Source organism: Aulonocara sp. 'chitande type north' Nkhata Bay, linkage group LG8 (assembly GCF_057382095.1).
Source record: "Aulonocara sp. 'chitande type north' Nkhata Bay isolate Kocher_YH1m ecotype deep benthic linkage group LG8, A_spYH_male_GT1.1, whole genome shotgun sequence".
In the NCBI taxonomy this organism is placed as follows: Eukaryota; Metazoa; Chordata; class Actinopteri; order Cichliformes; family Cichlidae; genus Aulonocara; species Aulonocara sp. 'chitande type north' Nkhata Bay.
Window position 1 is genome coordinate 14,434,888 of NC_141351.1, and position 14,941 is coordinate 14,449,828.

Here is a 14,941-nt window from a genome sequence, read left to right on the forward strand (position 1 = left end):
CTCCATTTTAGATAAGAAACAATTATTGTAGCACATCACACGCACTATCGCTATCGCCTAAAATCTCAAACCTCACCACAGAAGGCAGTCCAGATACCACATCCCCGTGCCCTTGGTATTTAATGACATTTCTCTCTGTCCACGGAGATAGAGGGGATCCATCAGAGTGAATGTTTTCTGTATTTTTTAAGCTGGGCTCTGCTATAGATTTGGGGCACTGTTTTTTTTTTATTATTTAAAAAAAAAGGGGGGGGGGGGAAACCTACCAAAAAATGTTGTTATGACAACCACACCTTTTTGGACACATTACCTGTTTTCATTTGTTGTGCAAACATAACAGATACGAGGGGGGGGGGGGGGGGGGAATTTATTTTCAGGGCACATTTCCTTTATTCTGTGAATCTCCTCCTATAAACACAGTCAATTTCAGCCCGGCTCTCAGGCCATTATGATTCACAGAGGCCGAGCATGAAATTAGTTTCTTTTTTGACAGACACATCTTGACTGACAGCTCAACAAATGAGAAATCATTTACTGTGAACAGAGCAGACGCCTGCTTTTGGCAGAAATGCTGAGGCGAGTGCACGACTGCGTGTGTGTGTGTGTGTGTGCACACGAGCTTGAAAGTATATTTTATGTAAGGTTCTCACTGGCATCAAAACCACAATAGCAGGTCAGGGAACAAAAAAGACACTTTACAATACAATTCTTTACATAGCTGTAGTTTAACGTTGTGTGAGAGGACAACAAAGATGCCATCGTCACAATTTCTGTGCTGACAGAAGGATATTTAGAAGATAATTAGAAAAACTGAAAAGGTGACAGCAGAAAAAATGCAGGAATTATTAAAATATATTTTAATAATAGATAATTAGCTACAAACCAACAAAGTCACCTGCTAGCCAGTGCCCTCAAAATATTTACCTGATAAAGGATGCATTTTATTATAATTATACACCTATTCTGGCTTCACTTGTTGTTTTTAAATCCTGAAATGATCTTACCCCACCTTACCTCTGAGCTGCTTTACCCCTGCAATACTGTCTGAGTTACCTTTGCATGCTAGACAGTCCCCTACATTTTCCATTTAAAAAAGTCATTTTAAAACTCAATTATACTGATTTGGCCTTTGACCCAGCATGAGATATTGTTCTGACTTGCGTTTATTGCATTGTAGTTGTTTTTATTGGTGCTTTTACTTACCATTGTTTTCAGTGTATTTGTTGATTTTTGTGTACAGCACTTTTTGTTAATCTCCTGTAACTGTTTTTAAAGTGCTTCATGAAGAAAGTTGGTATGGTACAGCTGAATTGGTAGACTGCTATTGTTCACTTGATTGAGCAGGTAACCCAAATGCTGAATGGGCTGGTTCAAATGTGTCCTGGACCATTTCCTGTGTGTCATTCCTCCTCACTCTCCCCCGATTTTCCTTTCTACTGTCCTATCAAAATAAAAGCTTCGAATTCAAGAATCAAAACTCTACAGCTAAAAAAACAAAAACAAAAAATCTGTGTTGTGCTCAGCTGACAGCAACTGAACACAACATTTCAGTCAATGCTTTAGTAAATATTGGCTCTAGACTATGACAGTACTTTTTTGGGATAAAATAAAAATAACAAAAAAATTTATTTTATCAGATATTATAGTGTCATATGTTCTGACCTGCTTGTTCCATTTACTGCATCTATATTTTGCTAATAGTTTTAAAACCTCAAAGAGCACTAGGCACCCCCTGTTAAAGGGCAGAAATCATAACAACAAAGTGAACTGCAGCATTAACCCAAAGCTTTGAAGTAGCTGTGGAGTAAAGAGGTGAACACAGCTAAAGCAGACCAATACTGTGCCCTTCCTCTGCAGGACAGACTTTCCCTCACTTTGCCATTAATGGCTTTTTGCATGGCCGATATATATACTGTATAATATGCAGACAAATGCAGACAATGGCAAATTTCTTCACCTTGTGAACAGCAGGTGAGAGTTCATCCTTTCCTTCATGTAAACTTAGTAGCTCTGCAAGAAATATTACGTTAATATTGAATCGATTTTAACAATAGTTCTTTAATTCTGATTGTTTAAAGATAGTTTAGCTTTTTTTTAAGTGCAATGCTGCCATCTAGTGTTCAGAAATCTTTACTATGCCATGTCTGTGGTGAAGTTTTTACAGGTGTATTTTTTAGACTTCTAATCATTTTTAAAACTCTCTTTGCATTGCAAAATGTGGCCCATGAGGAGGTTTTTATATTTGTTTTGAAAAAGTATACTGCATATGCTTTTTTAAAACCTTATTCCAAAGTGGATTAAATAAATGTTTCACCTCGAAATTCTACATACAATACCCCATAATTACAAAACAGAAAAAGTTTGCTTGAGATTCTTGTAAATTTGTTAAAAATAAAAAACAATCCAGTTTCTTCTGCCTATCCAGGGCCAGGTCACAGGGGCAGCAGACTAAGCAAACAAGCCCAGATCAAACAAGCCCAGATCTCCCTCTCCGTGTCCACCTGCATTCCCAGGCCAGTCGAGAAATATAATCCTTCCACTGTGTTCTGGCTCTGCCCCGGGGCGTCCTCCTGGTGGGACATGGCTAGGACACCTCACCCAGGAGGCATCCTTGTCAGATGCCCAAAACCCTCTCAACTACTTGGGATGTGGAGGAGCAGCAGCTCCACTCTGAGCCCCTACCGGTTGTCCAAACCCCTCAACCTATTTCTAAGGGAGAGGCCAGCCAGCCTTCTGAGAAAGCGCCTTTCTGTTGCTTGTATCTGCGATCTCGTTCTTTTGGTCACTACCCAAAGCTCGTGACCATTGGTGAGGGTAGGGATGTAGATTGACCGGTAAATTGAGAGCTTCACTTTTACGCTCAGCTCTCTCTTCACCACGATGGACGAGTACAGCATCTGCATCACTGCAGATGCTGTACCAATCTGTCTGTCAATCTCCTCCTCCCTTCTCCCCTCACTCATGAACAAGACCTAGATACTTAAACTCTTCCACTTGGGTCAGTAACTGGTCTCTGACCCAGAGTGGGCACTCCACTCCACTCAAGGACATTGACAGAGTGGTTGCGAAGCCACTCCTTTGTTATCTTGGCTGCTTGCTTAGGGTCAGTGTCATGTAGGAAGTTGAACAATCACCCTAGTTCAAGGTCCGGTCTGTGTGGCAGGTTATCATCAAGGATGTCTTTGTGCATTGCTGCATTTATCTTTCCCTCAACTCTGACTCATCTACCGCTTCCTGCTGGCGAAGAACATCCCACAAGATGATGCTTCCACCACCCCGCTTCACTGTAGGGAAAGTATTGGCCAATGGATGAGCTGTGCCTGGTTTCTTCCAGACATGACGCTTGGGATTCAGGTCAAAGAGTTCAATCTTTGTTTCAACCGACCAGAGAATGTTGTTTCTCATGGTCTGAGAGTCCTTCAGCTGCCATTTGGCAAACCCCAGGTGTGCTCTTTCATCTCACTAGTTTACCATACAGGCCTGATTGGTGGAGTGCTTCAGAACTGGTTGTACTTCTGGAAGGTCCTCCTGTCTTCACAGAGCAACACTGGAGCTCTGTTGTTGATCACCTCCCTGATCCCTTCTACCTCAGTCACTCAGATGTAGGAAGAGTCCTGTTTGTTTTAAACTTCTTCGATTTACAGATGATGGAGGCATTTGTGGTCTTTGGAACCTTCAATGCTGCACAGGTTTTTCTGTACCCTTTCCCACTGAATCTGTTCCTTGATACAATCCTGTCTTGGAGGTCTACTGACAATTCCTTGGACTTCATGTCTTGGGTTGTGCTCTGATATCCACTGTTTGCTATGGGAGGTCATATAGACAGGTATAGGCCTTTCCAAACTATGTCAAACCAACTTTCTTTTTAATACATTTGCAAGGATCTCAGTCAAACTTTTTTTTCACTTTGTTATTATGGTATATATTTTGTGTAGGAGTTTTGAGATAAAATAATACATTCTTATTCCAAAAATGGAATAAATGTAACAAAAATTAAGGCAAATGTGGAACAAGTGAAGCGCTGCGAATACTTTTCACTGTAACTCCAGCACAATCGATCCATTTTATTAACCACTTGTGCTATTCAGGTCACACGGCACAAAGTATTGGGAGAAAAAAAACAAAAAACAACAACTTACTGGCCGGTCTGTATTTTGGGGGTGGGGGAGAAGTACACTCCAAAACAACTCAAAACAAAGTGAATCTTGTATGTTATTTATTTCATTTCAGATTTACAAGTTATTTCACATTTCTTTAAAAAAAAAAAAAAAAAAAAGGCTAGCAACTCTCCGGTGTTACAGTTAGCAATAAAACAATGCAAGAAAACAACTGCATTTATGGTACAGCCTCTTCAGAAGTGTAGCCTCTCCAATCACGACCACCCTCAGCAAGCAAAGTCTTGAGCTTTTATTATAACAGTCTCACCCAACTCCCTATTAAGAATAACCAAAGCCACCTCTACACCTGGCATTACAATGTGATCTGCAACTAGATAATTTAATGATGGGAAAGTATAAGGAATGCAGGTGTAATTTTATGCACTGTGATTGGTATGTAATCAGACAATCCAGGGCACATTTAGAGGTGCTTGGCTTGCACTCTGATTAGATCTGTTAGTGTAAATGCAGTTAGAGCAGCCTAACAACATTAAGTTAAACAAAATCATCTACCCTTCAAGTTCTGCCTCTTCCTGCTCACATCATTAAACTGAAATGTTAAGCAGAACCTTCAAAGTCTTCTATCTCCTCTTTCCAGAAATAGATAATATTAATTTCTGGACACAAAGATGGCCAACTTGCAAAGATAAAAGATCCATCTTTAACTTGGGAACTAACCAACCAACCTGCATATAGAGACAACGTCAGGACACGGTCAGATGATTTTATACAAGGGCTAACTGCTAACTCCAAAATGTCACCTGTCACTATCAAGATAACTTACACATGCTAATGTCAGGTGCTTATGCTGCATTACGACAAAAAGATTAAATCGCTCTACCATTTGTAATTTAAGGATTAATATTTTTGGGTACTTTTTTTTCCCCCACTGAATATAGGTAAATGACAGGAGTAGAAAACGTGTGTGCATATATAAATATACATATTCTACACACACACACAAACACACGCGCGCACACACACACACTCCAACAATTCCAACAACCTCAGCATCATGCTTCAAAATCATTTATAACAGCATTCGATCATCAGAGAGATGCTAAAGATCAACAGGGAGGCGGACAGACACAGAAGGGAAAGACAGAGAAGAAGTAGTGAGGGATCTTGGGAATTCCCTCTAGCTTATGATTTGCTTTACAAAAGTTCCTTTAATCAAACGCGATGCAGATAATCTCATCTGTAATCTCAGTGTGGAAGTGGCGAGTGGTTCTGCCCTCTCCTGCCTCTCTGGCTTTTTGCTACATGCTGTCCTTAAAATGATGTTCAGGGCTCGTTCACCAAGTTCGTTTTTTCTTGCTTCTTAGTTGCCGCCGCAGCACCGGCTGCTGCTGCTGCCCTGAGGGTTAGTTTGTTCTAGATCTACTCCTGTCCTTGTCCGCCCACCTTGTCCAGCTGTACCCTGGGGCTCGCTCTTCGGTAGCTTCTTCGCTACAGGGACAGGGGAACAGATATTTCAAAATAAAGCTACGAAACACCAAAACAGCACCAAAAGGTGACAATAAAACAATACAGGTTTGTTTTTTTAATCTATCACATATGTTAGGTTAATTTGTGATTCCAAACTGGTCAACTGGAATATGTGACTAAATGCATTACTTACCTATAGCCATGAAAATTTCATTGACATTCATAGCGGTCTTGGCTGAGGTCTCCATAAAAAGCAGACTGTTGTCATCGGCATAGGCTTGTGCCTCCTGAGAACACGATTTAGATATAAAAGTTAATCAACAAATTCAAATGAAACCTCTAAATATCAGATTTTTTGCTTATATTAAGTCCTCTATATGCATCTTTATACCTGAAACTCGACAGCTCTTTTGTTTGCGATGTCCGCTTTGTTGCCAGCCAGAGCGATCACTATGTTGGGACTGGCCTGCCTTTGAAGCTCCTTCACCCAATTTTTCGCACGATCAAAAGTGTCCTGAAAAACCAACAAACTTAATTTGCATTTCCCCAAAGTATTTAGCACTACAGCTATCTTTAATGTTGGTCAAACATGTTTTCTTTTTTTAAATTTCATACTAGCATAGCTGATGTGACCTCAAAAAGCCCACAAGCCCATGAACACACACACACACGCATATGTTTAAAATTAACTTACACTGAGTCAAAGCACACCCTCTGTCATGTATGTAAAAATAATCTTAAATATTAGGTAAATACAACTGCAGGTGAGAAACAACACACAACATGTTACACCGTGTTATTATTTATTTAACTAAAATGCAGAAGCAGTGTGTAAAAAAATTAAGCACACCTCATCTTCTCTATGATGTTATCAGTCTCTCACATCACTGTGGAGGAATTCTGGCCCAGTCTATATTGCTTTGCATATGCAATGCTTTTTAAGCCCCTACCACAACATACAATGAGGTTGAGGTCCTGACTTTGACTGGGCCATCGAGGCATCTGAGTTCTTTTCTTTTTCCAGACATCATTATTATAGATCTGCTGTTGTGCTGGGAATCATTGTCCTGTTCCATGACCCAATTTTAGCTATTTTTTTAACTGTCAGAAAGATGGCCTCACATAGGACTCTAGAACAGGGGTCCCCAATCCCAGTCCACGAGGGACGGTGTCCCTGCAGGTTTTAGATCTCACCCTGGGTCAACACACCTGAATCACATGATTAGTTCATTATCAGGCCTCTAGAGAACTTCAAGACATGTTGAGAAGGTAATTTATCCATTTAAATCAGCTGTGGTGGATCAAGGACACACCTAAAACCTGCAGGAACGCCGGCCCTCGTGGACTGGGATTGGGGACCCCTGCTCTAGAATAATTTGGTATACTGATGAGATCATAGTTGAATAAAGAACCGCAAGGTGTCCAGCTCCTGTAGCCGCCAAAAGCCCAAATCACCCCTGTGCTCTCACTTGGTATGAGACGTTTCTGCTGATATGCTGTGTTTGGTTTTCACAAAAGTGGTGCTGTGCATTATGGACAAGCATCTCCACTTTGGTTTTATCTATTCAAAGGACATTGTTCCACACATCTTGTGGTTTGTTCAGTGCATTTGCTGGAAGATTAGAAACTGTGTTTAATGTTTTCCACATGTGAATATTAGTTTTACTGAGAATAATAAATGTAATTTGTTTGGAAATGACATTATGACCCTTTAAAATCATCGCTGATGTCTTTCCTCCTTGGCATTGTAAACACACACCCGAATGCTCCAGACCAGAAAATTGAAAAGCACCTGCTTTTACAGACGTGCTCACACTTACTAATGATCAACTAAAGTGCCGCTATTTACACTCTTAATTCCTATGGAAACAGTGAGGATGTACTTAGTTTTTCACACATTGCTTTTTCATTTTGGCTTAGTTTTAGTTAAATGAATGTATCATGTTTTGCTATTTATCTGAGGTTGTATCTAAATCATAGTTACAGGTTAATTGCAAAAAACCAAACAAAAATAAGTGAGGATCTTGAATCCTTCAGTAAAAGCCAAAACACACCTTAACAATTGTAACTGTTTTTTCAGTGATTTTTTAAAAATGATCACTGATTATCAGCATATTTTGCATTCTTCCACTTTTGGGAGCAACAAAACAATGAAACAAATGAATTAAACAAAGCAGTATCTGCAAGCATTATACAGTATGTCACGAAACTGAGTACACCCCTCACATTTTTGCCATTATTACCTAAACCACTGGCAACAAAAATGAGTAAACCCCTAAGTGAAAATGTCCAAACTGTGCCCAAAGTGTCAAGATAGATTTTGTGTGGCACTAACACTGCCTTAACTCTATTGAGCGTGGAGTTCACTAGAGCTTCACAGGTTGCCATGGAAATCCTCTTCCACTCCTTCATAATGACATCATGGAGCAGGTGGATGTTAGAGACCTTGCGCTCCTCCACTTTCCATTAGAGGATGCCCCACAGATGCTCAATAGGGTTTAAATCTGGAGACATGCTAGGTCTGTCAAGCAGCTTTACCCTCAGTTTTTGGAGGTGTGTTTGGGTTTGTTATCATGTTGGAATCCTGCCCTGTGGGATAGTTTCTGAAGGGAGGGGATCATGCTCTGCTTCAGTATGTCACAGTACATGTTGGCATTCAGGGTTCCCTCAATTATGCGTTCCTCAGTGCCAGCAGCACTGATACAGCCCCAAACAATGACACTCCCACCACCATCCACCATGCTTGACTGTAGGCAAGACAAACTTGTCTTTGTACTCCTCACCTGGTTGCTGCCACACACCCTTGACACAATCTGAACCAAATAACTTAATCTTGGTCTTATCCTTGTCCTTAGTCTGCTTGTCTTCAGCAAACTGTTTGCCGACTTTCTTATGCATTATCTTTAGAAGAAGAAGAAGCTTCCTTCTGTGAGGACATCCATTTGATGCAGTGTGAGGCGTATGGTCTAAGCACTGACAGGCCTTAATGCCTTCAACTTCTCCAGCAATTCTGGCAGCACTCGTACATCTATTTTCAAAAGACCACTGGGTATGACGTTGAGCATGTGCACTCAACTTCTTTGATCAACCATGGCGAGGTTTGTTATGAGTGGAACCTGTCCTGTTAAACTGATGTATGGTCTTGGCCACCGTGCTGCAGCTCAGTTTCAGGGTGTTGGCAATTAGAGCAGGGCGATATGGCCAAAAATATTTATCACGATATATATTTGAAAATTTGCGATAACGATATAACCGACGATATAATTGATGCGAGACAAAATACAACTCCACAACATTACTAGCGCAAAAAGACAACCTTCCATTTATTTTCACTTAAACAAGAAGCTGGTTTTTATGTACATTAAAGCTTTATAAAAATGTAACAGTGCAAATGCAAATTCCTTGCTGAAAGTTTAACCAAAAGGCATTTCCAGTAGAAATGGGCTGACACATCCTGAGCATAACCATGTATAATATCCACTGAAGTTAAAAAGAGGTGCTTTGCAACATTAAACTGCAGTGTGCAGTACGTATTTTTCGGACCATAAGGTGCACAGGATTATAAGGCACATTAAGCGAAACAAAGCAGTCAGATAAATCAAACTTTATTAAACTCATTCTTCTTGCTTCCTCCACTTCTGTACCATTGATTCATTAATGTTGAATTCTCTGGCAGCTGCTCTATTCCCATGTTGTTGCAGTATATTAATGACTAACCTCGTATTGTGGATGGATTATCTCAGTTGTTCTCCTGACTGAAGTTTGGTCCGTTTACAGCATCCTGCCATGCGATTGCATTTGTCTCTAACCATGAAGAACCTTCACGTTAACTTTTATAAGTGGAAAAGTGTTAGTGTTCGTCCTCCAGCTTCACTGTTTATGTTATGCTAACATAGCTGTGTCGCTAGCGATCACGTAGCACATCATTATATACCAGCTAGCCCAACTTCAGTAACCCTACAAACGTCACTGCTGTTTAGTTTCCTGTCTTCATTTATGTTGGAAGTGATAGCAGAGCTGTACGTTTGATTTTTTTCAGAAATCTCTCAGTCAGAACATGCAATATCATGCTTAGGTAACTAGCGAAACTAGCGAGCTAACTTCCGCTAGCTTCCTGCTAACTTCTAACTCCGTTAAATGTAATAACTTTTGTTTTCATGGATGCCTGGAAGTTAAACTTTATAGTTACACCTGGTAAAGCAGCAATGCTGATCGTTTTATTAAAGATGAAAGAATTTAGACAGTTTTTAACTCTAAGTGATGCTGCAGTGTTGTTTGACCTGAAGCATACGGAGTTTAGGACCCAGATTACTCCCAGATTTAAGAGCATCTTAGTCCGACAAATATGACAATAACAATGGCCGCTTGCATGTTCTGCAAAAAAATGTGCTTTGTTGTGTATCTGACGGACAAACACCAAACCAGTTCCACATCACGGAAGTTGCACCATTTTTACAAACCAATTCTGGTTCATCTGTTTCACTCAACAATCGGCCATGTGCGTATGAAAACAAAAGCACTGCGCATGCGCGTTTTACTCCCATTCTATCGCGATATTTCATTTTCCTATCGTTGCCTAACATTATACCGGTATTACCGTGAACGGTATAATATGGCCCAGCCCTATTGGCAATATTCTTATAGCCTGAGCCATCTTTATGTAGAGTAACAATTCTTTTTTTCAGATCCCCAGACAGTTCTTTACCATGAGGTGCCTAATAAACTTCCAGTGACCAGTATGAGAGAGTGTGAGAACAATAACACCAAATTCAACAACCTGTTTCCCATTTACACCTGAGACCTTGTGAAACTAATGAGTCACATGACACCAGGGAGGGAAAATGGCTAATTGGGCACAATTTGGACATTTTCACTTAGGGGCGTACTCACTTTTGTTGCCAGCGGTTTAAGCAATAATGGCTGTGTGTTGAGTCATTTAGAGGGGACAGCAAATTTTCACTGTTGTATAAGCTGTACATTGTATCAAAGTGTTATATCTTCAGTGTTGTCCCATGAAAAGATATAACTAAATATTTACAAAAATTGGAGGGGTGTACTCAGTTTTCTGAGATACTGTAACTGTTACCCTGTGGGTGAAACCTACTGTGTTGGTAATGTCATAGACCACAATCGCTGCTTGAGCCCCTCTGTAGTACATTGGAGCCAGGCTGTGGTAGCGCTCCTGACCCGCTGTGTCCCAGATCTCAAACTTCACAGTGGTGTCGTCAAGGCAGACAGTCTGAGTGAGGAAAGCAGCTGCAGAGAGAATGAAAACGTAAACAATAAATAAATGAAACACTCAATCTTCCTAGAAGACTATCCTGTTCACATCTGATCTGAAGATAAGTTAGGAGGCATTGCATCACTTCAGATTAGCTTGGGCACAAATTTATATAATTCTAAATGCCACATCTATAGGTGCATGACCTCTGTGTAGGATAACACGCCACAACACAAGACTCGTATCATCTCAAACTGGTTTCTTCAACGATCAGTTCACTGTACTTAAATGGTCATCACAGTCACAAATCTGAATTCAACAGGGCACCTTCTGGATGTGGCTGAACAGGGGTTTGCATCATACATATGCAGCTGAGAAATATGCATCACCTGTGTGATACTATCATGTCAATATGGACCAAAATCTCAGAGTAATGTTTTCGGCACTAGTAGAATCTATGCCATGAAGAACTAAGACAGTTCTGAAGGTAAAACGAGGCCCAACTTGGTACTAGCAAGATGCGCCTAACATACTGACCAGTGAATGCATGTTCTTTATGTGAACAGCTTTTATTTTGATGAAACATTTGCCAAATGTCAGCAATGTTATTTAAGGAAAGCTCTTCTACAGATGCTTGTTTTTAAATGACATTTAACATTTGGGAATACTTGAGAGGAATATGAAAGGCACATTTACCCATGTGAGTTATCAAACCTGATACAGCACTAAGATTCCTAAATTTCAAACAATATTCACTTAACATGCAGACAGCAACATAATCTACCTAGAGAAACACCTACAGCTTCCAAACAAAATCAGTTTCCTTCATTTAGAAACGTGTTTCTCACCTCCAATGGTGCTCTCCTGGAATTCGTGGAACTGCCCTTTGACAAAGCGCAGCACTAAGCTCGACTTCCCCACCGCTGACTCCCCCAGCAGGACCAGCTTGAACTGGCAGATTTTATTTGCTGCTGCAGCACCATTAGGCCTGTTTGCTCCTCCACCACCACGTCCAGCCATTGACAGAGACTGTTAGGAAACAAACTAAATACTCGGAGTTTGAGAAGGGTTGGAAGTCCACGCACCGATTGTGAGCGAGGTCAGAAATCACACTCCGGGGCGACAAAAACAGCGGCGATCCAGGCAAGCCTGAAACATTTTTAGAAAAATAAACTGAACCTTTTTTGTGGGTACATTTTAGGAATACATATCTATAAGTGACTGATTTTTACGTTAGCTTGTAGATAACACTTGTTTTTTCATACCTCTGCTAGACTAACGTTTGTTTATCCCCGATTATAGCGTAGAAACAACGCAGTATCCATCATATAAGTTATTATTAATTACGTTATAAAGCCTGTCAGCTCTTCTATCAGACAATACCGAACTGACACAAAAGATTCAGATCAGTCGCTGTCATGTGAAGTTCATAACCATAGATCTACATGCAGTCTGTTCACTTTTTTAACTGCTAAAAGTACAGCTGAGCAGGTCTCCGCCACAGTTATCTGAAATTATTTGTTAGCAGCAGCAAATGTTGTTTGGTTAAAAAAAATAAACACTTAAATGATAAAATGGAAAAGGGCACCACATACAGCCTTGAACTCTCAAACACTGATATCGATATCGGCCTGAAAGACCTAGTCTGGCATGTTAGTAACAGCTGACGAGTTAAGCTAAAACAACCTAGAAATGGCTCCATTCTGTTTTTAATGCTGTCTCACAAGCTGAAATGCTTCTGTAGTCAACAGGACACTAACAAACAATTTAAGTGTGCGTATTTGTAGTTATAAGTCCAAAAGCACCGGGTGAACCCGCTAGTCGTTTAACTTTGACCGTCTATACGGACAAAAACACCATCAGTCAGACAGTTAGCTCGGAAGCTAAAGCTCGTCTGTATTAACGACGATCAAATCAGTTCATAATGCTAATCAGCTAACAGGAAGTTTTGGGTTTCTTACCGAAAACGAAAAAACAAGATTCGCTGTACCGTGTGTAGAGTGACTTATAACGATGTTATTTCTCGTTAACAGCGTTTTCTCCCGTTCCACTAAAAGACTTCCAGCTTCTGTGGAATATATGCTTCCGCCTTCAGTAACAAAAATACTTCCTGGATTCGCTTGTCATGTGATGTGATGTCACAGCCAATCAAATACGGAGATTGCAGAACGTCAGCAGGAGCTAGCTCAGTCCTGTACTATTTTTAAAATGATCAATGACAGAAACACTTGCAATGACTTTTAGAGGAAGATTATTTCGCAGTGCTTGGGTAATTTGCAACAAAGGTTTAAATTCAAAAACTCATACTCCAAAAAAAAAAAAAAAAAAAAAGACTTGATCCAACTTTTCATGACATAATTGACATTATTTATTATTATTATTATTATTATTATATCCTTCTGGATGTTTAGTAAGCTAGAAATACAATTAGATGTTATGCGATTTAAAAGACACATTTGTGTAGCCAAGGGATTCATTAATTCTATTTATATTTTCAGAGATACTTACACAATTAACGAAGTATTTTCTTCTTTCCTAATAACTGGTTGTGCCACCCTTGGCAGCACAAATTGCAGTCAAGCTTTTGCAATAACTGGTAATGATTCTTTCACAACTCCGTAGAGAAATTTTGGCCAACTCTGCTTTGCAGAATTGTTTTAATTCAGCTACACTGGCGGTTTCTTGAGCATGAATGGCCTTTAAAGTCATGCCAAATCATTTCAGTCGGATTTATGTCCAGACTTTGACTCAGTCACTCCAAAACCTTTCTCACATTTTGAAAAACAAAAACATTTTTCCTGTGACTCTTTAGTAACAAAGGTCATCTCTATGCAGAAACAACACATGGTTAAATGCCACATGGTGGTGCAATTGGAAAGCAAATAACATTCGGAGGGATTTGGAACACACTCAAAGATACAACCGTATTTTGTTTTGCAGAAAATGTAAGTTATTGTCTGATTTTGCTTTCTTTTCTCCCCTGAATTATAGTTGTATTACAATAAAGTGAAGTAATCTATTCTAAGGAACACCAGACTAACAAAGGATTTGCAGTTATTGATGGCCATAAAACAGTGTAAGTGTATAATTAGTTGATTTTATTGTGAAAATTGTATTACACAATGTGTGGGATTGGATTATTTATTCGCTGGAAAATATTGTGTATGATAGCCATTTATCTGTTGCACAGATCAGCTGAGCAGCAAGTGGCAGATGATACACCGGGCTGATTCATTATCCTGCAGTCATTTGACTTCATGCAACCTTTGAAATATCTGGGAGCTGTGGAAACAAGGAAAACAAGGTGGTATGAAATCATCTGTTGTAACTGATTTAATTTTGTTCTTTTTTTTCCCTGCACACTAAACCAAATGAGGGTTTTGACTTACTAGATCCTGCATAAATGATGGCACTGGTGCAGACATTGTTAAAGCCATGGCAGGTCTCCACAGAGTTTGGGCAGTGTCGCAGACCTCCACAGTAACACTTCAGAGCATCACCTGGGAAAAAAAATAAATCAGGTTTAATCACTGTAGCAAAGCATTTTCACAGCCAATAATTTAAATACAGTAAATAGAACAGTAGCAGAGTCTCCCAAATGTGCCTCATTGACAGATATGGAAAATGATGCATATAGAAACAGGCTGAAGCTTAACTCACTCTGGCTGATGACCAGCAAAACCAAAACAGCAACAATCACAGTCTTCATGTCTTCAGGATGCCTCGCCTCACTGCACCAATCTCTGTATGAAAAAAGGGAATAAATGTGAGAAGATCAAACTCTTTAAGCTCCACCATAATCCACATATTGAAGGACAAACACATCCCACCTGATGAATGATTCTTCTGGAGAGTGATTCCTCAAATGTGTGACAGCTGGGTTTCCATCCTCCTTTTTTATTTGGTCTTGTTGTGCAAGCGTGCAGAGTGAAATATCAAGATCAGACTGTGATGCTGCAAAAACACACCGTGACACTCATCAAGAGAATGTGCAAATATATTTGCACACCAATTGTTCTGTTTGTATAAGCAACATATGCAGCGCAAAGTAACAACATGATGTGAGGACACGTATAAAGCGCAATCAGCCAATTTGGACCAACACTGCAAATAAATAAATAAATAAATAGGTGAG

At 39.9% G+C, this 14,941-nt stretch overlaps 1 protein-coding gene and 1 long non-coding RNA gene across 4 annotated transcripts; both read right to left on the minus strand.

Moving 5' to 3' along the window:
* Positions 1-4,199: 4,199 nt before the first annotated feature.
* On the minus strand, positions 4,200-12,940 carry LOC147323404 (ras-related protein Rab-5C-like). Of its 3 annotated transcripts, none has more exons than XM_086303735.1 (6): positions 12,797-12,940; positions 11,655-11,955; positions 10,690-10,841; positions 5,977-6,099; positions 5,779-5,872; positions 4,200-5,606 (listed from the first exon to the last, which is right to left on the minus strand). In XM_086303735.1, exons 2-6 carry the CDS (start codon positions 11,824-11,826, stop codon positions 5,479-5,481), a joined length of 669 nt encoding a protein of 222 aa, XP_086159861.1. In that variant the 5' UTR covers positions 11,827-11,955; positions 12,797-12,940; the 3' UTR covers positions 4,200-5,478. The 3 variants fall into 3 exon arrangements, with proteins under 3 accessions (XP_086159861.1, XP_086159860.1, XP_086159862.1); XM_086303734.1 differs by having other exon boundaries at positions 12,768-12,920; XM_086303736.1 differs by having other exon boundaries at positions 11,655-11,850; positions 12,768-12,918.
* Positions 12,941-13,886: 946 nt separating this feature from the next.
* LOC147323405 (uncharacterized) lies at positions 13,887-14,696 on the minus strand. Its single transcript, XR_015130737.1, has 4 exons — positions 14,637-14,696; positions 14,467-14,549; positions 14,196-14,306; positions 13,887-14,088 (listed from the first exon to the last, which is right to left on the minus strand). It is a non-coding gene; the product is annotated as an uncharacterized LOC147323405 (long non-coding RNA).
* Between the last annotated feature and the right edge of the window lie 245 nt (positions 14,697-14,941).

Coding starts and splice junctions, on each gene's coding strand:
- LOC147323404 (XM_086303735.1), bottom strand. CDS start 11,826: ATGGCTGGACGTGGTGGTGGAGGAGCAAACAGGCCTAATGGTGCTGCA. Junction 6,100..10,689: donor TCTATGACATTACCAACACA/GTAGGTTTCACC, acceptor TTGGTTTTTCAG/GACACTTTTGATCGTGCGAA. Junction 5,873..5,976: donor AAAGAGCTGTCGAGTTTCAG/GTATAAAGATGC, acceptor TCGTGTTCTCAG/GAGGCACAAGCCTATGCCGA.